At 38.3% G+C, this 27,589-nt stretch overlaps 4 protein-coding genes across 4 annotated transcripts; 1 reads left to right on the top strand and 3 right to left on the bottom strand.

The window, feature by feature from the left end:
- The first annotated feature begins 2,316 nt into the window (after window positions 1-2,316).
- On the top strand, window positions 2,317-18,438 carry LOC131436547 (serine/threonine-protein phosphatase 6 regulatory ankyrin repeat subunit B-like). Its single transcript, XM_058605309.1, has 2 exons — window positions 2,317-2,586; window positions 11,492-18,438. Exon 2 carries the CDS (start codon window positions 12,607-12,609, stop codon window positions 18,112-18,114), a length of 5,508 nt encoding a protein of 1,835 aa, XP_058461292.1. The 5' UTR covers window positions 2,317-2,586; window positions 11,492-12,606; the 3' UTR covers window positions 18,115-18,438.
- A 1,121-nt stretch (window positions 18,439-19,559) lies between these two features.
- Window positions 19,560-20,237, bottom strand: LOC131433863 (uncharacterized). Its single transcript, XM_058600469.1, has one exon. The coding sequence runs from the start codon at window positions 20,235-20,237 to the stop codon at window positions 19,560-19,562; it is 678 nt and encodes a 225-aa protein (XP_058456452.1).
- Window positions 20,238-20,761: 524 nt separating this feature from the next.
- On the bottom strand, window positions 20,762-22,151 carry LOC131433862 (uncharacterized). Its single transcript, XM_058600468.1, has 3 exons — window positions 21,019-22,151; window positions 20,838-20,961; window positions 20,762-20,794 (listed from the first exon to the last, which is right to left on the bottom strand). The coding sequence occupies exons 1-3, from the start codon at window positions 22,149-22,151 to the stop codon at window positions 20,762-20,764; spliced, it is 1,290 nt and encodes a 429-aa protein (XP_058456451.1).
- Window positions 22,152-23,274: 1,123 nt separating this feature from the next.
- On the bottom strand, window positions 23,275-25,050 carry LOC131433861 (uncharacterized). The gene has a single exon (XM_058600467.1). It carries the CDS (start codon window positions 24,487-24,489, stop codon window positions 23,275-23,277), a length of 1,215 nt encoding a protein of 404 aa, XP_058456450.1. The 5' UTR covers window positions 24,490-25,050.
- Window positions 25,051-27,589: the final 2,539 nt, after the last annotated feature.

Raw genomic sequence — 27,589 nt, 5'->3', positions numbered from 1 at the left:
ATTATAGAGGTTTTAACCTTAAGGTCATTCATCTCTTCGGGCCCGAAAAACTTTCTGACCCTATGTGCGGGGTTGGGAATCGAACCCAGGCGGGCTGCGTGAAAGGCATCGACTTACCCATCACGCTATATCCGTCCCCCAATTTAATACATATTGCCAAAACTATATACATAATTGTGCCTACTTCTCATCCTCCAACGCAACGTAACCTTTCAACATCGCGAAAAAGTTAAATATATTATCAACGTAATCCAATAGTTTATTGTGACGATTCATTTTCAAATATTATGATGAAATCAGGCATCCCTGCAATCAGCTGATCGGTGTTGACAAACGAGGGGAAACCAACTAGTAAAAAAACTTGTACATAACACAAGGGGTGTACAGATAGTAAATAGTTCGCGCAGTACAATATAGGTGGAACTAGTGCATCACGAAAAATTATTTTTATAAGAAATTAATCATACTGTCATGTCTGTTAGTCTGTGGTTTAAGATCCTACGTGCTGCTTAGAAAAAAAAATTGTTTTCTTCGATTTTATAGACAATAAACTTTAAACGCGTTTTTCTCGAAAGTATTAAAACGTACTCCGTGTCCATCGTTATTTAAATATTACTTCCCCAATTATTTTCAAACTTTGCACACACTTTCTACATATAAAATACCCAGCTCCAACGTTTTCCTTTTCGTTTTTTATTACTTTGGGAAGGCCTTATAACTGCAAAATTTGTGTTTTTTTTGTAGAAAATCGTAATTTTGAATTGAAACAGTCACCAAAAATACAAAAAAAAACATCAAATAAAAACGTAAGGGTCTAGAAAAACATCCTCTGCATCTATACTACTTGGATTTTCTTGACTTCTGATAATTTTGCGCAGAGTTACACTGGACACCGCAAATCATGATTTCTAAGATGCGTTCTCGAGAATACTTCTTCACCGACTTATTTCTCAGTATTTTTACACGAAACAAAATACTAAATGTTGTTCGAATGATGCTTTGTACTATACAATTTATTTATTTTTTGAATGATAGCTCTAGAAACAAATTTCAAAAATGGTGTTAAAATGCGAGTAAAAATATCAAATACTATGGATTGTGAAGAAAACCGCACAGTAATGCTCGTAGTATGATAATTGAAGACGATTCTGTCAACGGAATCTTCAAATTGGTACGGAACCCAAATTGCAATTGGGGTACTCTACACTGATAAAAATAGTTACAATCGATTCATATAGAAACAGCACTTCAATTTAATATACTTGAAAATGAAATTTCAATCCAAAAATAAAGCTATTTGTTTTAAACTGTCATGTGCAAATTCACTAAGATGCAAGTTTCCTTTAATTTTCACTTAGCCTAGATGTGTTTACTATTGAATCTACATGTGTTAAACACTTCGTTTTATAGTAGAATTGAGTACAGTACGAATCTATGTGATATTTAAACCATCGCGCTTTTTCAGTGTTCATGACAGTCTAATAGTAAACACAAATTGTCCCGTCAAAAGTCTAAAGAATTAAACCGATAGCGGCCCTTACACGATAATTAAAAGTGTCATTACTAAGTAATGACACTTCTGCTCAAACGCTCGTCATTACTGCATTACTGTACATCATTACTTTTAGCATTACACGTTCATTATTAATGATGAGTATTTGTAACTACTCAAGCAATAGCAATAGCAATATTTTTATTTTCGTTTAGCTGAAAATAAATTTGATTTGCCATTGAAACGTTAAGGTTAATGAAATATTAACAATTTAAATCTACACTTTGTCATTTTAGTTCTAAAGATATTCAGCACTTCCACAAAAAATAAGAAGAAGAAATAATGTTGGTAATGATGGAAAATCCGGAATTCCGTCATTACTCGTGTCATTACTGAACTCGCAAACCTTACACGATCATTAAAAGTGTCATTACTTTTTAGTAATGACACTTTTAATGATCGTGTAAAGGCCGCTGATAGATAGACGAGCGCACGCTCTCACATTAGAATCAACGAGAGAGCAAAAAGTCTCCCACTTTCATTCGCATGCTATCGTGTGCATGGGGTTACGCGTAGTTTCAGTTCACGATGTAACACATATAAGTGACTACTTTTTCGCGTGTCAGTGAAGAGAAAAAGCTTATGCAATGTATCAGATCTAGTATTAATAATTTTACTGTTATCTTACACGAAACGCATAAAAACTGATGAGGACAAACGACACAACAGGAAACACCGTAAAACAGTAGCTCAGTTACACAATCCCAAATTATATCGTCCGTTGAAGTTCAGATACTGTGATTCCGGGCAATTAACTTGAAATAAAAAAAATATTTGAGAGAAAAAATTAGATAGCCTTTACTAATACATCTTGGTTTCAGTTCAGCTGCCAAGCGGCCAGTGATTATCATATATGAATGTTCGTTGCCGGTGAAATGACTTTTTGGCTTAAATATCAGAATGATATCAACGGAGTCGGTGGCCTTGGAATTGCCAGAATAAGATAGTGTAGACTACTTTGCTATGCGTTGCTGGCGCGAAGAGTTAATTGTGATTTGTATTCGTGATGCGCTGCTTTTGTATCTACATTTTTCGTGAGTGCTCATATTTTTCTATACAGAAATATGCATACTGACCTTATGTGTTTTAATATAACTAGATGGTTGTGTACAGATTTATCGTGCGGGTTAGGGTTTACCGTGATGGAAGATTAGCTCGTCACACGATCCAATGTTGTTACATCCGAGAAAAAAAAACAATAACCCGAAAGGTTTGCGGTGACCTTGAAATGATTGTGATTAGAACAAATTATTCTTCATTTATTTATGAGTCATCGTGCTGATGACATCGTAACTTTGTGTGTGAAATCGGGCTAATGGAATGGTGTGGTAAGAAACTGGATTAACGAAATTTAATGTGTTCCTGATAGACATGTAATCTTTTTCTGGTTGATCAGTCACAGTTTAATTGCAATACCGATCTCAGAACCTGTTCCAATCCACCTAGTGGTGTAATGATGCCTTTCTCATATAACTTATATTTCCATAAATATGTTTGTTCGAGCATACACTAGCGTAACCTTTCCAGTTTATAAAAAGTTTTGAGCCAAGTTCATAGGAATTCTTCGTTTTACCTTTTTTAAGAATATAAAAAATAGGTATAAAATTCGCTCACACTTTAGAAAAATTTTCCGAGGCCCGGAGGGCCGAATGTCATATACCAATCGATTCAGCTCGACGAACTGAGCAAATGTCCGTGTGTGTATGTGTGTGTGTCTGTATGTATGTTGTCAACTAAGAGGTCGAGATCTCAGAGATGGCTGGACCGATTTTGATCAAACTAGTCACAAATGAAAGGTCTCCCCGTCACCCTGAACGCTATTGAATGGTTTTGAGATCGGATGTTTACTTTTTGAGTTATACGAAGTTTTATGTCAAAATTTTCAGTTTTTTGACAGTATCTGTCACAATTGACCTTGAAAACAGAATATATTTTCGGACTTAGATTTCGCACGGTAATACCTATCCAACAAGCCATAGATTGTTAAAATCCGTCCATTTTTAACGGAGATATCGAAATTTTTGTGTAAGCGACTTTTTTCCCTATTCCAGCAGTAGAAGTTTTGAGCGCTGTCTGAAAAAGAAATGCTTGGGAGCAACACAAAACACGATTTTTATACTGTTACATACATTTTTTTTTTTTTTTTTTTTTTTTTTTTATAATTGGAATATGAGTTAAAATTAAATTATTAAGATTTAAATTGGGTGTTCAGCCACAAGTGGTGACTTTTCAGCCCTGTTATATATATATATGATTTGGTTATTACCATGAAGACATCATTTGCTTCCGCAATTCTGAGATTTTTGTGTAGGGAAAATTCTAAACCTACTTGTATTGTGTAATGGGGAAAAGGAACTTATATACTAACTTACTAACTAATACAGAGAGCGAATCGATTCAATTGAAGATTGCATCGATTTTTGTCGGAATTTGCTTATAATATTATGTGACATTACATCTAATGGTTCTATATTTGTGAGTCTGTGTAACTCATTTGTACTAAACCAGGGAGGACGCTTCAGAATCATTTTCAGAATTTTATTCTGAATCCTTTGAAGCGTTTTCTTCCTGGTGGAACAACAGCTTGACCAAATTGGTACCGCATAAAGCATGGCTGGTCTGAAAATTTGTTTATAAATTAACAATTTGTTTTTTAGACAGAGCTTAGAATTTCTGTTTATAAGAGGATATAAACATTTAATATATTTATTACACTTTGCCTGGATTCCTTCAATGTGATCCTTGAAAGTGAGTTTTTTGTCATACGTTAAACCTAAGTATTTAGCTTGATCAGACCATGTCAATTCCAAGCCATTCAATTTGAGAATGTGATTATTGTTTGGTTTAAGAAAAGAAGCTCTTGGCTTGTGAGGAAAGATAATTAATTGCGTTTTTGCTGCATTTGGTTTAATTTTCCATTTTGACAGATAATCACTGAAAATATTTAAACTTCTTTGTAGGCGACTGAAGATCACTCTTAGATTTCTACCTGTGGCTAACAGACTTGTGTCGTCACAGAATAGCGATTTCTGACAACCAACGGGTAGATTTGGAAGATCAGAAGTGAAAATATTATACAAGATTGGAGCTACACTCGAACCCTGCGGAACACCGGCTCGTACGGGTAGCAATTCAGATTTACAATTCTGATAGCTAACCTGAAGAGTACGATCAGTTAAATAATTTTGAATCATTTTGATCAAATAAATAGGAAACTGGAAATCAGACATTTTTGCTATTAAACCTTTGTGCCAAACACTGTCGAATGCTTTTTCTATGTCTAGAAGAGCAACTCCAGTGGATAACCCAGAAGATTTATTTGTTTTTATCATGTTCGTAACTCTTACAAGTTGATGAGTAGTTGAATGTTCATGACGAAATCCAAACTGCTCTGGTAAAAAAATTGAATTCTCATTTATATGAGTCATCATTCTTAACAAGATAATTTTTTCAAAAAGTTTACTGATAGAAGAAAGTAAGCTAATTGGGCGATAACTTGATGTTTCTGCTGGGTTTTTATCAGGTTTTAGGATAGGAATTACTTTAGCGTTTTTCCATCTTTTTGGGAAGTAAGCTAATGAAAAACACTTGTTGAAAATTTTAACCAGGAGTCTCAAGGCAACATCGGGAAGATTTTTAATAAGAATATTAAAAATTCCATCATTACCAGGAGCCTTCATGTTTTTAAGTTTTCTAATAATTGATTTAATTTCATCAAAATTCGTCTCAATAATGTCATCGTGTGATAACACTTGAGTTGAAATATGATCATATTTCAGTGAGACTTCATTTTCAATAGGACTCACAACGTTCAAATTAAAATTGTGGACACTCTCGAACTGCTGAGCAAGTTTTTGAGCTTTTTCGCCATTTGTAAGAAGTATTTGATTTCCTTCCTTGAGAGCAGGAATAGGTTTCTGAGGTTTCTTAAGAACCTTAGAAAGTTTCCAGAAAGGTTTAGAATATGGTTTAATTTGTTCAACTTCTTTAGCGAAATTTTCATTTCGCAAAAGAGTAAATCTATGTTTAATTTCTTTTTGTAAATCCTTAACTATGTTTTTCATAGCAGGATCACGAGAACGTTGATATTGTCGTCGACGAACATTCTTCAACCGAATGAGCAGTTGAAGATTGTCATCGATGATAGGAGAATTTAATTTAGTTTGAGCTTTGGGAACTGAAAGATTTCTAGCTTCGATAATATAATGATTCAAATTATCAATTGCTGTGTCGATATCCGCAGAATTTTCTAAAATAGTTTCATGATCCACATGATTTTCAATGTGAGATCTGTAATCCAACCAATTTGCTCTATGATAGTTGAAAATAGAACTAATTGGATTAATTATAGCTTCGTTGGAAAGTCTGAATGTTTCAGGAAGATGATCTGAGTTAAAGTCAGCATGTGTAATCGGCTCACTACAAATGTGACTTTGATCTGTTAGAACCAGATCAATTTTAGACGGGTTTTTCACGGAATAGAAACAAGTCGGATTACTGGGATGAAGAACTGTGCTTAGCATTTAAGTCCCCTATTACGAAAAATTTCGATCGATATCTTGTAAGTTTTTGCAAATCGCCTTTAAAGAAATTTAATTGTTCGCCGGTGCATTGGAATGGCAAATATGCTCCAGCGATGAAATAAATTCCATGAATGGTTTCAACTTCGATTCCCAAGCTTTCAATAACTTTAGTATTGAAAGAAGGTAAAATTCGATGTTTAATTTGCCGTTGGACAAAAATGGCAACTCCACCACCAATTCCAGTAAACCTGTCAAATCGATGAACCACATAATGTGGATTACTTTTCAATTTTACATTTGGTTTAAGAAAAGTTTCTGTCACAATGGCAATATGAATTTTGTGAACTTTGAGAAAATTATAAAATTCATCTTCACTCGATTTCAAAGATCGAGCATTCCAATTTAAAATATTCAAATAATTATTTAACATCACTGTTAAATTTTAAATTCATTATAATATTATTTGCAAATTTCCATCCGATTTGAAATGCTTCAAAAAGTGATGAAGTCGAATTCATTTGGATGATCATTTGAAAAAGTTGATCTTGTAGGTAGATCATTTTATTTTCAGTTATATCGCCTAAATCGACTTCATTTAAAGAAGCGAATGGCATTGAAGGAATATTTGTAGGTAGACTGCCATTAGAAGAAGATGATTTGGCCGGTCTACCTATTAATAAATTGTTTTCGTTAGAAGAAGAACTGCAAGGCGGTCCTGTGTTTTGATTATTTACATTAGAAGAAATAGGAGATAGATTTCTACCTAATATACCAGCATAAGTGAAATTAGAAGAAGATGATGACGAGGTCGATCTACCTGTCAATAAATTGTTTTCGTTAGAAGACGAATTGGCAGGTGCCTTAGAAGAATTTTCAGGTATGTTCTGTAAATTTAAGGTCGTTGATTTGACTTGTTGTCTAAGCGAACGAGCGTTTAAAATTTTTTCCCTGACAGGACATTTCAAATAATTGGATTTATGATTTCCATTGCAATTTGAACATGAAAATTTATCAGTGGTTTCATTCATTGGACAAGCGTCTTTCGAATGCGATTTACCACAATTCAAACACCGTATATCCATATGACAATTTTTGGTTCCATGACCGAAGCCTTGGCAACGACGACATTGCGTTAAGTTTGCAATACGATTATGCCGTTTATAATGTTCCCAATGAATTTTAATGTGGGAAATGAAACGTACTTTTTCTAAAGTTTTCAAATTGTTTACATCACTTCGATTGAAGTGTATTAGGTAAAGTTCATGGGAAATTCCAGAGCGTGGTTTAGAAGTACCATTCGCTCTTTTTTTCATAAGTATTACTTGGGAAGGGGCAAAACCAAGCAATTCTTTTAGTTCATTTTTAATTTCATCAATACTTTGATCATTTGATAATCCTTTCAAGACAGCCTTGAAGGGTCTGTCTGATTTTATATCATATGAATAAAATTTATGAAGTTTTTCGGACAAATATCGAATAAGACGTTCGTAATCTTCCAATCCATCCACCAAGACTCGACATTCTCCTCTTCGTCCGATTTGAAATGAGACTTTTACTTCCGGGAGAAAAGTAGAAAGCTCAGTACGGAATGCTTTGAAGTCGGAAATCATCACCGTCACTGGTGGCATAGATTGATGTTTCTTCCCAGAACGACAAGCGTCCATTTTGGGAATTTTTGAAGAATTTTCTTCTATGTCGCTACAATCGGATTCAGGAAGAATCTCGTAAATATTGTTAGACGGCATAGGATCAACGGTAGGGAAATCCGTCCGTTGTCTTTTATTTTTACATTCAGATTCTATAAGATCGTGAATGTTATTAGAAAAATGTTGAATAACGGATTGTGATTTATTCCGTATTGAATTATTTTTAGCCTTAGGCTTGTTGCCTTTCCGGTTGGACGCAGGCATTTTTGAAATTAATGAAATTTTAAATTAAATTAACTAGGCTAAATTAGTCTTCGATTAGACTCCTAGCTAGCCTTAAAAAAGGCTGATTAATTTCTTAGTCACTCTAATATCACTCTTTGTATCACTTAGTCACTCTAATATCACTCTTTGTATCACTTAGTCACTTAGTTAGTGATTCAGGTAGCCTTGAAAAAGACTGAAGCCTTGAATCAATGAAACTCTAGGTAGCCAGAAAAAAAAAATTCCAGGAGCCAAGAGCTATACGCGTGCGGTGCGAACGACTGTTCAACACCGACTGTGTTACATACATTTGTTTCTAAGTACCCGAAAGACTATGTACAGCATGATATTTTGACTCGGACCGATTTTAACACGGTTCGTTTATGGCAACATAATCGTTCGAATATGCCACATGTGAACCAGATGATGGCAGCATTATCGAGTTGAAAGCAATTCCATAATTATATTGTTTTAAACTACGTACAGCAATAAATGCTAGAAGAACATAACTCTCATATACCATTCGAATCAGTTCGTCGAGATCAGCAAATGCGTGTGTGACAAATAATTTCACTCAATTTTTTTCGGAGATGACACAACCGTTTTCTACAAACTCAGATTCATATGAAAAGTCGTATACTCCGCTCCCAAACAAGGTTTCTGAATTATGTTTGGATCCGACTTCTGGTTCCGGAACTACAGGATGATATGTGAAACCTAATTAAAATTGTGTAACTCATTTTTTTCGTAAATGGCTGAACTGATCTAAGGTTCAAATTGAATCTAAGAATCATCGAAGATTCAAAGAAAAGTTTTAAGATTCTATAAAACATCTTGCTTTTCAGGCAGATCCAACTTCCGGTTTCGGGGATACAGGGTGATTAGTATAAAAATGTCCCTTTCACATAAATTAATCAGGTTTATCGGGTTAGCACATTTGGATAGTCGATAACCAAATAAACTTATTTCATTTTTGGTTGTATTCTACGATTTCTCAAAGATGTCTACATTGATTTTGAAACAAATGTAAACTATACAGCTACTTAGGTGAATTTGTCTGACTTCGGCTACACCGAATTTTGAATTCCGGTTCCAGTATCGAATCGCCAAACAAAAGTTCAAATTAAAATAAATCAAATTTTATCCAATTCTGACTTCCGATGATGAACTTTTAAAATTCAAAGCTATATAGAAGATGACAATCCCGAAAAGCTTTAAAGTTGGACTCAAAAATATTGCAATTTATTCGTTATATAGCCATACGGTTTGGGTTATGCTGGTTCCTGAATACCGGCTCTGGAAGTACCTTAAATTACCCTAAACTCTAAAGTGGAAATCACATATCATTTAATATTTAATCGATTGTTACACTTTTAGATTCAAATTCGATCCGATTTCGACATTACAGAGTAATGAGTGATTAAAATCTCAAATTGCCATTAGAATAATGCCATGAAAACTGAAGCACCGAAGAATATTCATGCAAAAAACATATGCGGATTGATAAAAAAAAGGTATCATCTCACTGCTAGGTGGATTAAACTCGTTTTTTTCTGTATTTTCGCTCTACAAGACGGTACAAATTTTAAACACACTTATTGTTCCGAAGCCGGAATTCGCATCCCAACAAAAGTCAATAGTAGGCTATGACAATTTCATATACACTTAACCCTGTATTCCCGCAACCGGAAGTCGGATCCAGACAAAAATTTACACTTACTTCTGGAAACATAGGGGAAAGTCTTATAAAGTGCCCCTGCTAGCCAAAATGCCCCCTTTCCTTTCTTAAGCATTGAAGGCTTTTCTGAACCAAAGTTTTATCACTAACACTATCTTTTCGTAGGATCTTTCTGCTATGCAAGTTCAACCACCAAACTTGCATAGCAGAAAGATTCGTTTCGAATCGTTTGCAGGAAAGTTTGAAAAAACTAAAAATATCATTTGGCAGCTTTTCGATGTAAAGTTTTGCTTCGACTAAATAGAATTTTTATCCGCCATTTCTTTGACATACTGATTATCTCAAAACAGTAACTTTATGGACATTTCAAGAACCATAATGCATCATTGTTGTGGGATAAAATGTCTTTTGTTGTGTGTCATGCCACTGATTTGTTGTGAGACATATTTTACGGCTGCTGGGGCATTATGTCTGAGGCGAGCGAAAAAAACTAAGAATGTGGCCATTTTGGAAAATGTGTTTATATCAATCAATTCTCATCTTTTCTATTGGAGTCATTGAAAATTATGTTCCTCATCCGTATTGCAATGAAATACTTACATTCTCGAGAAAAATATATCAATACACTTGGAAATATCTCAAAGTTTTCTTAAGGGGGGCATATTATAACACTTTCAAGTCAGTTGTACGTTTGAGTCTCGACCTGGAAGGATTCTTTGTATCAGTTGGATCGTAGCACCAGCCATGCAATGATTCTGTACGCTTTGAATCGGCTGCGAAGTATATTGGAACAGAAGGGCAAATGCCACAAAAGGAATGTAATATAAAAGCTTTTTTCTTTAAAACGAAATATTTATACTTTTCAGCTTCAACCGGAAGGCGTATCCGGATGAAATCCGATTTCACAGATTCGAAATCACAAGGTTTCAATTTCAAGAGTGTTTTATCATAACAGATCCCTTAGAATCGTTCACAATACCCTCTCTTGTTTGTAGAATTTGTTAGCTGATAACCAAATAAATCAACTTCAGTTTTATCGGACCTAGGATTTTCAGAGATGCTTGAAATGGTTTTCACTAGCTGAGATTGAAATAAAATGTATAGTAAAGCGGAAACCGTTGGTCAACCAAACCAAAACGCGTATGATAGGCTATCGATTAAAATAACAAATCTGATTAGTTTTGATACAAGCATTGAAGATTTCGTACCATTTTCATGTCTTCACTCATATAAGAGTTTAGAACTTGTAATACTCTATGCTGTAATTCTGGAACTGGAATTCGGATATGAACAAAAATTGAAATGAACCTAACACCAAAGACCAAATACCAAAAACCAAAGACCAAAGACCAAAGACCAAAGACCAAAGACCAAAGACCAAAGACCAAAGACCAAAGACCAAAGACCAAAGACCAAAGACCAAAGACCAAAGACCAAAGACCAAAGACCAAAGACCAAAGACCAAAGACCAAAGACCAAAGACCAAAGACCAAAGACCAAAGACCAAAGACCAAAGACCAAAGACCAAAGACCAAAGACCAAAGACCAAAGACCAAAGACCAAAGACCAAAGACCAAAGACCAAAGACCAAAGACCAAAGACCAAAGACCAAAGACCAAAGACCAAAGACCAAAGACCAAATACTAGACAGTTTTTGTCAGTTCTTCAAAAATAGTTTGAAGTAAATGTGGCTATTAATTACGTATAAGAAAGAGCCAAGCTGTAACCCAGCTAACTAAGAAAATTTTATATTACATTTGATTCCAAAATAATATATTTTACTCAACTGTGTCTATGCAAATAATCTTATACAAGTTTTTCTTCGTAGGTAACACAACACATTAACCGTTACATTGAATCAAGTTTCGGTTATTAGGACCAAATATGGCAGATATCATAATGGCAGATTCATGTGGAGTTCTGAACATACAGCGAGTAATTTTGGCGTGTAAAGACAGAGATCTTGAGTACCTGAAAAGTCTTCTGGGACCGCATACATTCCAAAGCTTCGAGCCAACTGAGACCGACGAGGAGAGTCACAATGCGTTTTATTATGCCATAAGATCAGGAAGTGTTGAATTACTTGAAACATTTATTGAAATATTAGCGCATAATGAGTTAAGCTCTCATGATTACTCGCGACGTCTGGACGAACTTCTTTCAGATGCATACGAGGAGTTGAAACTGAAGAATATGGAACTAAACAAGGATATGGAGATATACGTTCAAGAGATGCTGATAAGTTTACGATTTTTTGTCGAAAATCCTTTGAAAAATGATGTCAATGCCCGAATCATTGATCGAGTTGATTGGGTTATTGAACAGTTCAAACTTTTGAATCAGGATTATTCTGCTGTCGGTGTCACAGTAGACGACAGATTTCTATTTGTGTGTCGAATTATTGCCCAAAACCTTCACGTACTGAAACAAAAACTGAAATCAACGTATAACATGCTACCCTGGGAAGAGATAGAATTTTGTTTGGTTGCATTTGTTTCTTGTTATACCAAGAAGGACGAAAGTTATTTTTTTTACAATGCAGTTCTACATAAAACAAAATTATTGCAACATATGAACAATTTCCAAGAATGTATGGGAAACCTCAAATCACTCGTTGGATCTGCTCATTGTACAATTAGAGCTGCTCGTAGTCGTGCTGAAAACATTGAGGACATTGTAAACAGAAATAAGGATTTTGAAAACCTTTATGCTGATTATTGTCAAATAAAAGACATCCACTCACTATTGCGGATGCGGAAATATATCGAACTAGCTCTGATTGAAGTGAAGAATGAAGATGTACACGGTCTAGTTGCCGAAAGAGCTCTGCAAGTTATTGGGGAATGATTAAAGAACACTCCGGAATCTCCACACCTGTCGGAGAGCGTGAGCAATTTAGTACTTTCAGTTTTCCATAAAGAGCAACGAAGCAAAATAATAAATATGCGTGATGTATTGTCGCATGCAATAGTGGATGACAATTATGTATTCGAAAAACGTGCGGAAGCTCGCCGAAGGAAGCCAAGTTTCAGAGAGGATTTGGCTCAACTCATGGAAGCCATTCAAGGAGTCATACTCGATAAGAAATACCAAATCTTGCTCAAGACACTAGAAGAGCTGTGTCATAGTGATCAACCTATGTGGAGGCAGACCGAGCTAATTCGCATTTTTGATACAGTAGATTGCAAGTATGAAGATTTAAATTTGTTTAGCTCTAGAGTAAGCGAACTTGCAAGAAATATTATCGCGAATTTACAGGAATATATACCAAAGTTATCAGAATATCAAAATAAGCTGGTGAACGAAATACAATGTATTTTGAAATCGGCGGAGCAGCATGTTCATAAAAGTCGTACAAAGTTTGGTCGTGGATTTTTCCTATTAAATTCAACAACAATACACCAAAATCTTCGTTTTTCAAAATATACGTTAGAATCTTTCAAGCGGGATGTAAGTTTTTTCGATTCTAGTAGTTTGATATATAAAATAGGCATACTATTAAGAAGTATAGATCCAGAATTATCGGTTTCTGAAAGGTATGTACTAGCAAGAACTTTTTTTAAACTTCTGAATGTTGCATACTTGAAAAATGATAAAATTATTTGCATAGAAAAATACGGGAGTTATCTCAAACAAGAGAGTAAGCAAACTTATTATGAAGACGTAATAAGATCACTTTTTGACCACATCAAGGAGACAGCCGATTTCAGTGAAAATGAAATATTAAAATTTACTAGCAAAATAGAAGATTTAAAGCAAATTCATTTAAAAAATGCTGGTAAACGATCTGAATATTCAAACATTTTGAAAAAAGCTCGAACTGCCTGTAGTTCAGCAAGTTCAGAAATATTACACAAATACATGAACCAGTTGTTCTCGAAGAACAGTAAAACAATGCAAGAAAAGATAAAAAAAGTTTTAAGAGAAATAGAAATGCAAGAAGCAATTAAGAATCAAAAGCATTTTCAGGATAGATTTGAAACGTTACAAAGTTTGATTTCAATGATAAATAATCTAGATGAAAACATACGAAATTGTGCACTTGAAATAGTATTATTCGATATTTTATCGTACTTGGAGGAAAAAATATCTCTTTTAGATGCAGGAGCTCAAAGCACTGCAGCATTTCTCGACAAGAACATTCCAGTTCTAACTGGTAAACAGATGCGTAACTATTTGGCTCACGGTAATTCTTTAGTGCATATTTTACCGTCTGACCCATCGATAGCAGTTACGAGCAACGTTCGTACATTGTTGAAAAATCAAAGAAATTTATTAGACCTTTCCAGCTTGAAGATCGCTCAAAATCAATTGTTTTTCTCGAACTGGAAGCAAAATATCAACAAAAGAATCGAGTCCATGATCAATCAACAAAATATGTTTGCTGCTGCCGAAGGAAACAATGTCGAGGAGGTGTATAATTGTTTGAAAACTGGAGCAGATAAAGAAGCGAGAGATTTCAAACATTGGAACATGCTTCACTATGCTGCTAGAGGAAATAGTGAGAAAATATTCAAAGAGTTTGGAAACAAAACTATGCTGGAATCTGAAGATACGGACGGAAGAAAACCAATACACATTGCAGCTCAATACGGAAAATTGGAAACCGTAAATTTTTTAATGAATGATGACTTAGTAGAAAAATATAATATAATTAATGTAAAACGCAGGGATGGATTAACACCACTACACCTATCAGCACAGCATGGTCATACAAAAGCGGTTAAAACTCTTTTGACCAACAATGCGATTATGCACATTAAAACACCAAACGGATTGACACCATTGCATGCAGCTGCTCAAAATGGGCATACCGAGGTGGTAAAAATTTTTCTGACCGAAGGTGCAAATCAGGATGCTACAACTGAAAATGGATACACATCATTGCACTTAGCAGCGCAAAATTGCCATACAGACGTGGTTAAGACTTTGGTAACCGGAGGTGCGAATGTAAACGTTACAACACTTGAGAATTTGACTCCATTGCACTTGGCTGCGAAATTTGGTCATACGGAAGGGGTTAACATTTTACTGATCAAAGATGTCAATGTCAATGCTACTGAAAGTGGTGGCTGTACACCATTACACTTAGCAGCGCAAAATTGCCATACAGAAGTGGTTAAAACTTTACTGGCCAAATATGCGAATGTAGATGCTACTGATCTGAAAGGTTGGACACCGTTACATTTAGCAGCGCAAAATGGTCATACAGAAGTAATTGAAGTGTTGCTGAGAAATAGTGCGAACATTACCGCTATTGAAAATGGAGGTTGGACACCATTACACTTAGCTGCGCATAATGGTCATATAGAAGTGGTTAATCTTTTACTGATTAAAGATGCGAATGTTGAATTCACTGGAAGCAAAGATCGGACACCATTGCACTTAGCAGCGGAGAATGGTCATTCAGCAGTGGTTGAACTTTTTCTGGCCGAAGATGCGAATGTAGAGGTTACTGATAACAGCGGTTGGACACCATTACACTTAGCAGCGTCGAATGGTCATGCGGAAACGGTTCATACTTTATTGAACAAAAATGCGAACATGGAAGCTACAATTCAGTGTTCAAGAATATTGATATTTGAGGCGCTAACAGAAGGACCGGTGAAAGCTGTAGATTCGAATATTGGAAGCGGTTGGACACCATTGCACTTAGCTGCGAATAATGGTCATTCAAAAGTGATTACCATTCTGCTGGAAAAAAATGCAAATGTAAATGCTACAACAATTGAAGGTTTTACACCATCGCACGTTGCAGCGCTAAATGGTCATGCAGGTGTGGTTAACAGTCTGCTAGCCAAAGGAGCGAATTTGGGTGCTACTGAAAAGAATGATTTAACACCACTACATTTGGCAGCTCAAAACGGTCATACCGAAGTAGTGAAAATTTTATTGAACAACGGTGCTAATGTCGATGCTATTGAAATTGCCGGTTGGACACCCCTGCATTTTGCTGCACAAACTGGTTATACGGAAGTGATTAGCCATTTACTGATCAAAGGTGCAAATGTAGATGCCGTTGAAAAAAGGGAATGGACACCTCTGCACTTGGCTGCGGAAAATGGTCATGCAGAAGTGGTTAATATTTTGCTAACTAAGAATGTGAATGTTAATGCTACTACGGTTACGGGTACAACGCCACTGCAATTGGCTGCGCAAAACGGTCATACTGAAGTAGTTGACACGTTGCTGATGAAAGATGCTAATGTAGATGCTTCTGACAATGATTGTTGGACACCGTTGCACTATGCTGCTCAAAAGGGTCGAACAGAAGTGGTTTATAGTTTGCTGGCCAAAGATGCAAATGCAAAAATTACCACATGTAATAGTTGGACACCATTGCATTTTGCAGCGGAAGAAGGTCACGTAGAAGTGGTAAAATTGTTACTGACCAAAGATGTCCACGTAGATGCTACGGCAAACAGTGGTGCGACACCATTGCACTTAGGCGCACAAAATGGTTACACAGAAGTGGTCAACACTTTATTGGCTAAAGGAGCGAACGTAGAAGCTAGAACTCTGCAAGGATTAACTCCATTGCATTGTGCTGTCAAAAATGGCCATATAGAAGTGATCAACGCTTTGATGACCAAAGGAGCGCATTTCGAAGCTACCACATACGATGGCTTTACTTCATTGCACTTAGCAGCGCAAAGTGGTCATATGGAAGCAATTCATGTACTGCTGAACGAAGGAGCGAATATAGAAGCTATTGAAATCGAAGCTTGGACGCCATTGCACTTAGCTGCGAAAAATGGACATGCAGAAATAATTCACGTTCTGCTGAGCAAAGGTGCAAATATAGAAGCTACTGGTAATGACGCTTGGACGCCATTGCACCTAGCGGCGTTTAATGGACATTTAGAAGTAGTTAACATTTTGCTGGACAAGGACGCGAATATAGAAGCTGAAACTTCCAATGGATCCACTTCATTGCACTTAGCAGCGCTGAATGGATATTCAGAAGTGGGTAACATGTTACTGATGAAAAATGCCAATGAAGATGCTACAAATCATCACGGTTTTACGCCGTTGCACTTGGCAGCGTATCATGGCCAAACCGGTATTGTTAACACATTGCTAATCAATAAAGCGAATAATAAATCTACAACACATATAGGTTTAACACCGTTACACTTAGCAGCCAAATTTGGTCATTCAGAAGTGGTTAACTCATTGCTAAATAATGAAGTCAATGTAGATTCAACATTTATAGGTTCAACGCCATTACACCTTGCAGCGGAAAATGGTCATACAGAATCTGTTGTCCTTTTACTGAAAAAAGCTGCTAATGTGGATGCTACAACACTTGATCATTCAACAGCATTGCACTTATCCGCGGAAAATGGTCACGTAGATGTGGTTGGTGCTTTACTGACTAAAGGTGCGAATGTAGATGCAACTAAACTTTTAGATCTAACACCATTGCACTTGGCGGCACAAAATGGCCATGTACAAGTGGTTAATACTTTGTTGAACAAATATGCAAATGTAAATGTAACTGCAAATACCAGTTGGACAATACCAGGTTTCGAAAATACTGGTTGGACACCATTACACTTAGCAGCGCAAAATGGACATACAGAAGTGGTTGACACATTGTTAATGAGAGATGTGAATGTGGAAGCGACAAATAATGGTTGGACACCGTTACACTTAGCAGCCCAAATGGGTCATACAGAAGTGATCAAATCATTGCTGAACATAGGTGCGAATGTGAATGCTGTAACAATTAATGGACTTACGCCATTGCATTTTGCAGCGGGAAATGGTCATGCAGAAGTGGTTAACAATTTGTTATCTAAAGATGCGAACATAGAAGCTACAACGCTTGAGGGCCTCACAGTAATGCATTTCGCAGCGAAAAATGGCCATACAAAAGTAATTAGTTTATTACTGATGAAATGTTTAAATGTTCATGCCTCCGAAAACAAAGGGAGGACTCCATTGCACTTGTCAGCGGAAAATGGTCATACAGAGGTAGTTCAAACATTGCTAATAAATGATGCAAATGTAGAAGCTGTTGATAAAAACTGTTGGACATCGTTGCACTTAGCTGCGGAGAATGATCACACTGAAGTGGTAAGCATTTTGCTGAACAAAGGTGCGAACGTATATGCTACCACATGTAATGGTCTAACTCCGTTACACTTAGCAGCGAGAAATGGCCACGTAGAAGTGGTTAACACTTTGTTGTTAGATGATGCGAATGTGGATGCTGCTGAAATTGACGGTTGGACACCATTGCACTTTGCAGCACGGGGTGGTCACATAGAGGTGGTTAACAATTTACTGATAAAAAAAGCGAATGTTAAAGCCACTACACTTGACGGTATGAATCCGTTGCACTTGGCAACGGAGAATGGACATTTGAAAGTGGTGAATACTTTGCTGAACAAAATTACGACTTTAGAAGCCGCTGAATATTTAGATGATGCAGCATTGCGCTAAGCAGCGGAGAATGGTTGCACTGAAGAGATTAGCACTAGCTGCCATAGTTAATGATTGAATACGATGACGCTTAGCAGCGCTAAACAATCGCGCCGAAGTGCTAAACATTTTTCTAATCAAATATGAAAATTCGTAATTTTCATACGAATTCCAAGAGTTGTAAATAGTCTTATTTTGAACATTTATTTTGCTTAATCAGACATGGTTCCTGGAATGTCTCATTTCGGGGAACTAGTTATATGTATTGAAGGTAGAAGATTGGTGTTAAATGTTCTAAGATTATAATAAGGCTTAGCTTAAGCGAAATACTAATATTAAATAATGTTTATGTAACCGAACATTTTTTCACATTGTTTTCGCTTGAACAGTAAATAAAATTTGGAAAATAAATTTCTACAAGCGTATTTATCGTAATATTCTTTTCATTCAAAATATAACATCACTACGAATCGTATAGATTTTGCTTCGACGAATGTCTACTATGCTTTTATGTATGCCCAAATTTATACAAGCTTTTCAAATCTTTATTATTGTCTAGGAAGTGTGACGACCTAGATTTTTGCACTAGGCACTGTCTATAATTTGGAGCGTTAAACCGCCTTACTGTCAGCAGCAGGGGCGGCATGTTCCGAAAATATTATTGTTCGCGAGAATTGCTGGTTCTCCGGACTGTGACGGAATCAAGCATGCAGAATCGCTCCGGCGGTGATATTTTAGATAATATAATTTACTAGCACGTGGCTGTTAGTTAGCTTCCTAAACGTAATCCACTCTTTATTATTCACGATAGAGAAAAGGGATGTGTACTCTTCAAAGTACTTTATTTAACTGATTGTCTTGCCTATCAATATGAGCTGGGTATGATACAAACAATAGAAATCTCATCTTCTTTGTTGTAGGCAAAAGAGAGTGACCGATTTGATCAAAAGGCAATTATAGTAAGGTAAAGTATCAAATTGCGGCATATGCTGTAACATACCGCCCACCATTAAAATTTAAATTTCAATTCAACTATTTCAATAGACTATAAGGAAGTCAACAATGGTGGTCTATCTAAACTATGAATGACATTTAATGAATAAAAATTAACATATTGTATCAGATGTGATGTCTTCTGGATCTATTCTCCATCCCTCGACCAACGGTAGGTGGTAGACAGGTCAGGCCTTCCTTCGGGATGGTTGTTCGTCAACAGCATGATGTACTTCTTCGTTGCAGCTTGTGATGGGTTGCTCTCCGCGTCCAGTAACTGTGGTTGGCTTTTGATTCTTCCACTGACGTTAATTGCAGGCATCTAAGAAAAATTACGCTCTTAGATCGGAGAACATAGGATCCAGAAAATGACTGAAACGAGAATACTTAACTTGTGAGAGGACCGTTCGGTCCCCTCACATCCAACATCGCCTGGTTTGCTGGAACCTCGACCGACAGGAACACGCTGATCATCATTCTTGACTATCTTGAATTGGCAATACACAGACGCGAGTGATCGCCCGTTTATAAACGCCATCCTTGGTGCGAATGCTAACCACGCGAGTGAGACCATCTTGTCCAGGGGCGATGTCTACTACACGGCCGAAACGCCATTTCATTGGTGGTAGATTGTCGTCCTTCACTAATACCATTGTACCGATGTGAATATTGTCTCGTTCGTGGGTCCATCGGGTGCGTTGCTGAAGCCCAGACAGGTATTCGGATGACCATCGCTTCCAGAGGCGACGGAGATATTCTTGAATGGTTTGCCATTGTGACAAACGGTTGGTAGGAACTTCTTCATAAGACGGCTCGGGGATGGCAGTCAATGGTCGGTGCGTCAAAAAATGACCTGGAGTTAATGCGTCTAAATCTTCGGGATCGTTGCTCAGCGGGGTTAAGGGCCTTGAGTTTAGACATGCTTCAATCTGAGCTAATAAAGTCTGCATCTGTTCGTTGGTCACGAGTGCGTTTTTCAGGGTGCGAGTAAGGTGCGTTTTTACAGATTTGACCGAGGCCTCCCAGATGCCACCAAAATGTGGCGAACGTGGTGGAACAAATTTAAATTGAATACCTTGATCTGCACATTCTCGACTCACGCGATCGCGATTCTGTTGCGATTGAAACAGCTGCAGGAACTCGTTTAACATTCGCCTGGTCCCGATAAAGTTCGTTGCATTGTCACAAAATATGGATTGGGGGACTCCTCGCCTGCCAGCGAATCTTTTTAACGAAGCAATGAATGATTCTGCTGAGAGATCATAAACGAGCTCCAAATGTATGGCTTTGGTCGACATGCAGACGAATACTGCTATAAAAACCTTTTGTGGAGCCCCTTTCCGGTAGAGTGACCGCAAATAAAACGGTCCGCATAAATCGACTCCCGTATTGAGAAATGGTAGGATTGGCGATACACGAACTGCTGGGAGATCTGCCATTAATTGCTCTGATGGTGTTGGTTTGCAACGAGAACAAGTCACACAGCGATGAGTTACGTAACGAGCAAGATTACGTAGTCTAGTAGGCCAAAATTTGGATCTTACGGCAGCCATCAAGAGCTGAGGACCAGCATGTAAGAATTTGGAATGATAATGTCGGACTATTAACAACGTTAACAAGTGTCTGCTATCTAGAATCATCGGTTGTTTTTGGTTGTCCGAAATCGGAGCATTTTTCAGTCGACCTCGTACTCGAAGTAAACCATCGACTAGAATGGGCGACAGGGATTTTATTTTTGATGTAGACTTTACTTGACCCAACGATTGTATGGAGTGAATATCCTCGGGAAATGATTCTTGCTGGGATACTCGTACCAGATTCTGTAATGCTTCCTCCAACTCGATGGTGCTAAGTGGTCCACTTACACGCGGTCGTCTGTTGTTTTTCGTATTAGATATAAATCTTCGAATATAGCCAACTAATCGAACTAACTCCGTCAGTGATGATTTTCGCATGAAAATATTGGATATGTCAGGAACGACTGGTAACGCAGTTGCAGGTTTTTCTTCAAGTTCTTCCAAATCGAAGGATTCATCGGATGTACGAACGATGTTGGGCCAGAATCGCTTTTGTTGACTTAGCCACGTCGGACCCTGCCACCAAATGTCGAAATTAATTAGTTGCGAAGCTGCCATTCCACGCGAAATGGCATCGGCTGGATTTTCCACCCCCGCTACGTGACCCCAGGTTCCAGGAGCTGTGAGCTGTTGTATTTCAGCTACTCTGTTAGCCACAAACTTTTTCCATCGATTAGGGGAAGCTGATATCCAATGCATTGTTATCATAGAATCGGTCCAAAACAGGGCACGAGTGGTGGGTGGAAGAATATGCTTTACTTTATCGTACAGGTGGCTGAGCAGCAGCGCTGCTGAAAGTTCTAAGCGAGGTAAGGTGATTCGACGTTGGGCTTTTCCTGTGTTGGCCGGAGCAACCTTCGATTTAGCGGTTAGTAAGTGAACAGAAATTTGTTCGTGAGCAGATACAGTGCGAATGTAGAAACACGCACCATAAGCGCGCTCTGACGCATCACAAAACCCGTGTAATTCGGTTATCAGTGGTTCAGTACATGGAACTATCCATCGTGGAATCGAAAAGTCACGCAATGCTTCTAAATCTTCCCGGAATTCCTTCCAAGATTTTTGCAGTTTATCCGTAAGTGGATGATCCCAAGGAAGTTTAGACAACCATAACTCCTGCATAAACAATTTGGAACACAGAACCGTTGGGCCCAATAGACCAAGCGGGTCAAATAAACGTGCTGCCTCCGACAAAACTAAACGTTTGGTAATTGCGGAATCCTCAGTCCAAATGGGCACCTTGAAACGGAAAACATCTTCGTCTGGCTGCCATAAAAGTCCTAGAGTTTTGACGGCTGGTGATGACAGATTGAGCTCCATTGTGTTACGATTGTCCCGTAATTCTGCAGGAATGTTACCTAATATAGCACCACTGTTAGATGCCCATTTGTGTAGTTTAAACCCAGCGGATTGCAGTAAGCTGATAAGTTGGTTGCATAGTTCTTTCCCTTCTTCTTCCGTTGCTACACCACAAAGTAAGTCATCCATATAGAAATTCTTTGACAGGACCCTTGCTGCTTTTGGATGGCGAAGACTACCTTCTATAGAGAGTTGTTGCAAACACCGGGTGGCGAGAAATGGCGCTGATGCGGTACCGTAAGTTACCGTTCGCAACTCAAACGTTTGGATTGTTTCGTTAGGGTGATCCCGCCATAGGATGCGTTGTAGTTGTTGATCGGTTGCATGTATCTACACCTGCCTGTACATTTTTTCTAAATCGGCTACAATTGCAAACCGTCGAAGTCGAAACCGAAGAAGCAAACTATAGAGGTCGTCTTGTACGACCGGTCCAACCAACAACGCGTCGTTCAGAGATAGTCCAGAGTCGGTGGGACACGATGCGTCAAAGACAACTCGCAATTTTGTTGTGGCATTGTCCGGCCTTTCGATACAATGATGTGGCATATAATAAGGCCTTAGGCCTTGAGAGACGCCATCTTGAGTCGCATCAATAGGAATCATATGACCGAGTACTCTGTATTCATGAATGAAATCCTTGTACGATTGAAACAGAGCCGGTTTGGCTAACAATCGCCGTTCAAGTGACAAAAACCTTCTTAAAGCTGTAGCATATGAATCTCCAAGTTGAGTAAGAATGGTCTCTTTTTTCGGCAGGGATACGACGAAGCGTCCGTCCAAATCACGATGAGTGGTTTTTGAGAAATACGATTCACACTCTCGTTCTTCCTCCGAAAGCGTGCTATCAGTTCGACAAGATTCTAAATCCCAGAATCGCGTTAACTGCGTTTCGAGGTCGGCATTGCTACAGATTAGTGAAGTAGAAACCTTCGGACCGGAGAGGGTGTCGCATTTTCCCGAAACAATCCAGCCGAAAACGGTTTCTTTAAGAACCGGTAAATTAGGACCAAGCTCTACGAAACCATCCATTAATAAATGATAGTAAACCTCTGCTCCTATTATTGCGTCAATTCGATTCGGTTCGTAGAAGTGTGGGTCAGCAAAACGCACTGACGAAGGAATTTCCCAGTCAATCACTGATGCTCGATTGGAAGGGAGAATGGGCTTGAATTCCGACAGTATATGAAACTTCAAATCGATGCAATAATTTGTGTATCGAGATCGTATGCTAGCTGTAGTAGATTGCTTGGAGTTAGCAAGAACAGGTCCGACCCCTTGGAAAGAAAGAGGACGCTAGACGCTCGCTTAGTAAATTTCGTTCAGAACAGCAATCTAGAAGGACACGAGCAAGTTGTGTGTTTCCGTGTAAATCCGCAATAATGACTACTGCTGTCGTTAGTAGTACAACGTTGGTGGTGGCAAACGAACTAGTAGGAAGGGCTACCGGAGATCGGCTGGTAGAGGCAATGGGTGGCGAAGGTTTTAATGCATTTGGTGAAGACGAGGGTATTTGCGAGGAAGCGTCTATAATTTTTGCGCAGTTGGTTTGAATTTGCGTGGAAGTATCTGCCGAAGATGTTGCTTGATTGCCTTCTTGTCCTTGGCTTGGTGTGTGGATAGATGAACGCAAGTGTAGCATCGTATGATGTCTTTGACTACATACTCGACATGCTGAGCTAGAACAAGCCCGGACCAGATGGGAGGGGGAAAGGCAGTTAAGACAAAGTCCAACCTTTTTCACAGTTTCAAGCCTTTGGATAGGATTCATTTTATGAAATGATTCGCATTTGAAGGGAGAATGAGACGGTTTTTGGCAGAAAGGGCAAGATTTTTTCGTTGATGTGACGGTCGTTAGCGTGGATTCGATTTTTTGTTTCATAACAGGCCTCGAAGACTCATGACGTTGATCCGGTCCTCGAATTTTGGTGAGAGTCAGTGGTTGGAGAGTTGTAAGATGCTCGCGAAGAAATTTTAACAGTTCCTGGTATTTGGGTGCTTCGCGAGATTTGTGAGATCGTTCCCAATGTCGCTGAGTCTCGGCATCCAAACGTTTATATAGTAAATGTGCCAGAAGATGTGACCAACCATCAGTGACGAGCCCTAACTTTTTCAACTGAAGTAAATTACGTTCGTACAAGTCGATGAGCATCACTAACCCGTCATAAGATTCTTTTTTCATTGGATCTGTGTCTAGAAATCCGTCCATGAGCGTACGAGTAATAATCTTCCGATTTTCAAATCGATCTTTTAACATTGTCCAAGCCACTTCATAATTTGTAGTCGTTACTTCAATTGACTCTACAAGCGTCTTAGCATCTTTAGATAGCACCGTTAGAAGATAATGGAACTTATCGACCGCCGTGAGAGAAGGATCCTTATCAATCATGCTTTGAAAAGAATCTCGAAAACTCAACCAATCTTTAACACTACCGTCACAGTCCGGAGAACCAGCAATTCTCGCGAACATTAATGGTCCTTCGAACCGGATTGTGAAACCAACAGTTGGTACAGAAAGTGAATAGTCGCTTCGCAAATCGATCACTACGGAGACGAAACACCGCGTTCAACACCGCTACTGTGTGGATTAGAGTTACCATCATCACGCCGTGGCTGCTGTGAAAATTTCGGACCGGGAACGTGGAGCTATCAACGGGAACACAAGCTGTTCATATCATCCTCCAGTTCATGGGCATATCGGCGTGGCTTTGGTCGGCGAACAATAAGCGAATAGAGTGAGTACATTCTATATAAATTGTACGACAATAAATCGATGCTCGTCTTTGTCCATATAAAGACAATTGTTTATGCTTTAAATTTACTGTGAAATAATTGTTCGTTGTGGAATCGGCATCATGGCGTCGTTGCGTGAGCTAACTAAAATCGAACGTGGTCTCGTTGATTCCCTATCTAACCTTGAATTATTTGTGGAGACATATGATGACGAGAAAGATAAAAGCAAAATTATTACTCGTTTGGATCGATTAGAAGCCGTTTTCTCAGAATATCGAAAAAATCGTGCAAAAATTGAGACACGTCAGGAGCAAGAGTTAAGTCTTACTACCGAACCGGTAGACGCCAAGGAAAGACAAGTGCAATTAGAGGTTGAAGCTTCGAACAAAAAATCACGTGTCGAGTTCGAGAATAGATATTTCGATGTTAAAGATTTTCTCTCTGCTCGGCATGTACAACCGACTGCTGCAGCCATACCCTCTCTTCCTCCTCCGTTCGGCCAACCCATTACTTCCCGAATTCATCTGCCAGTATTCAAAATCCCTTCCTTTGACGGTAGTGTTAAAGATTGGTTGAGTTTTCGAGATTCTTTTCAAAGCATGATTGATAAGGATCCTTCTCTCACGGCGGTCGGTAAGTTCCATTATCTTCTAACGGTGCTATCTAAAGATGCTAAGACGCTTGTAGAGTCAATTGAAGTAACGACTACAAATTATGAAGTGGCTTGGACAATGTTAAAAGATCGATTTGATCAAAAGGCAATTATAGTAAGGTAAAGTATCAAAATGCGGCATATGCTGTAACAATTATCTTTCTTCAAATTCTCGTCGTTTTTTGATTTGATCTTCCGAAGCTTTCCCTTCATAGCCGCTCAGAATTTATCTATTGGGTGGAACTCGTTGGACTACAATTCTGAACGTTACATTCGTTCACTTGATTTCGAGCTAGCAACATACCTTTTTGTCTTCTTAAACATGTTGATTTTCGAGCCAATTAAAGAGTATTTGTGGCAAGTGATAATTTTCCTGTTTAATCCTAAAAAGAGAGAGTCGGAAATTCATTCAATTCTTGATGAAATGGTTTCAACGTTTTTAATGTTATTGACAAAGAACGCGAAATCCAAAGTTCGAAAATGACTAATTATAATCATTACAGGACAAAGAGGCTACACAAACTCAAAAAATGATGCCTGAACTGTTGAATATCACGAATAAGCCATTTTAGATTGTCTGAGAGCCATATGGGAAAAAAATCAAAAGGTAGGTAAATGAGTTCCACACTAATTGAACGAACAATAAATAGAATTGCGAAATGATCCTTTTACGCTACGAAAGAAAGATTCGGATAGTCAACGAAAAATGGATAAAGCTTAGGGATCCGAAACGCCAAAAATTAAGGGCAATGGTCAGGACAACTATTAATGGCGAGTGCAAGACCGAATCGTTTTGGGAAAAAGACAATGCTATAGTGAATTACGAACAATTTGAACAATGCTATAATCGAAAAACTGCCTGAATGGGCTTAAATATGAAATGGAGAAGTAATTCTGCAGCATGGAGACACTGCTGTTCCTTCTGCCAAAGTGATCAAAGAAACAATTGCTACGCTTGGTTGGAAACGACCCACCATATTCACCAGACCTAGTGCATCCTGATTATCATTCGCAACGACAGAGCAATACTTCCAATCATTCGAGGATGTACGAAAATGGCTCCATGAGTAGATGTTAACGAAAGGTGAAGATTTCACAGATTTTTTACAGTGAATAAAAAATATTTCACCATTGCTCTTGAATACTCGATTATTTTTTATGAAAAACTTGTGAACCTGTTCGAATCACACGTGTTTCAATTGTTTTTGTTTTGTTGAAAACTATGCTATCATTGCAAGTACTGCGCTCTAAATTAAATTGAAAAGTTTTTCCACTTTTTGGCGGCAACCTTCATAACTGAATTGGTAAGCACGTGTATGAGCGCAATTAATTCGCAAGAGTAAATACCCAAGTTTTCCCGAACAGTGCGCCACGCTAATGCCGTGTAACAAGCTCTGTCGTTGCTATCACCGGATATTTCCGGCTGGCTGATTGTGTGGTCGTTGTTCATTTTCTTATAGCTGCCGGCAGTGGACATGTAGAGCTTCGGGATTTTTCCCTCTCCCGCCGAATCATCATTATATTTCTTTCGTTTTTTTTCCCGTATAACTTTTCACTCTCCATGGCATACCGGAAAGAACCGCGCTGGATGACGCGTTGGTTATGTGTTTTTCGTGGTTGAATCTCATTTCATTATAGGACGTTTTATTGCGAAGCCGAGCGGCTGCCACCCACTGACTGTGTCTATTTCTTGTTTATTTGTTCTTCCGCCTTGTCATGCATTTCAGAATTCTGGCACGCGAGATTTTTCCGACCGTCGTTCCGCCAGCGAAACAGATCCTGACCAGAACATCCCAGAGCGCCAATTCGACCGTTACCATTGAGACTCGAGATCCGGCTCGGCTGAATGCTGGTGATGGTGTATGGCGGTACTATCCGGTGCTGTGTTTTTCCAAATTAGATTTCTGTCTTTCCTCTTCCTACCGTTCGCAGTACCCATCACGAAGGCGACATCGACTGCTTGGGCGCCGCGAGTTTTCATGGTGATGAGCGAAATAAAAGTCAATTTTAATCATAATACTGTTAAATGTGAAGAGGGCACGCAATCACCGTTACTCCGCTGAGAACGGGAAGCTGGACGGGCTCCGTCATATATTTATACGAGTTGAGTTCAATGCCGCCCACCCTCGGTTATATGCACTCATGTCGTAAGGGAAAGCGGATAGGGCGGACCATTTTTATCCAG

Source organism: Malaya genurostris, chromosome 3 (genome assembly GCF_030247185.1).
Source record: "Malaya genurostris strain Urasoe2022 chromosome 3, Malgen_1.1, whole genome shotgun sequence".
Classification (NCBI taxonomy): domain Eukaryota; kingdom Metazoa; phylum Arthropoda; class Insecta; order Diptera; family Culicidae; genus Malaya; species Malaya genurostris.
The sequence above is the reverse complement of the archived record's forward strand: the minus strand, read 5'-3'. Positions and strand labels throughout refer to the sequence as shown.

What these genes read in the sequence shown, in the direction of transcription:
- LOC131433861 (XM_058600467.1), bottom strand. Translation starts at nt 24,489, where the DNA reads ATGTTCGCGAGAATTGCTGGTTCTCCGGACTGTGACGGTAGTGTTAAA.
- LOC131433863 (XM_058600469.1), bottom strand. Translation starts at nt 20,237, where the DNA reads ATGTTAAACGAGTTCCTGCAGCTGTTTCAATCGCAACAGAATCGCGAT.
- LOC131436547 (XM_058605309.1), top strand. Translation starts at nt 12,607, where the DNA reads ATGCGTGATGTATTGTCGCATGCAATAGTGGATGACAATTATGTATTC.
- LOC131433862 (XM_058600468.1), bottom strand. Translation starts at nt 22,151, where the DNA reads ATGGATGACTTACTTTGTGGTGTAGCAACGGAAGAAGAAGGGAAAGAA. An exon ending in CGAAAATCATCACTGACGGA is followed by an intron (nt 20,962 to 21,018) that starts GTTAGTTCGATT and finishes GAAAAACAACAG; the next exon opens with ACGACCGCGTGTAAGTGGAC. An exon ending in CCATACAATCGTTGGGTCAA is followed by an intron (nt 20,795 to 20,837) that starts GTAAAGTCTACA and finishes CGCCCATTCTAG; the next exon opens with TCGATGGTTTACTTCGAGTA.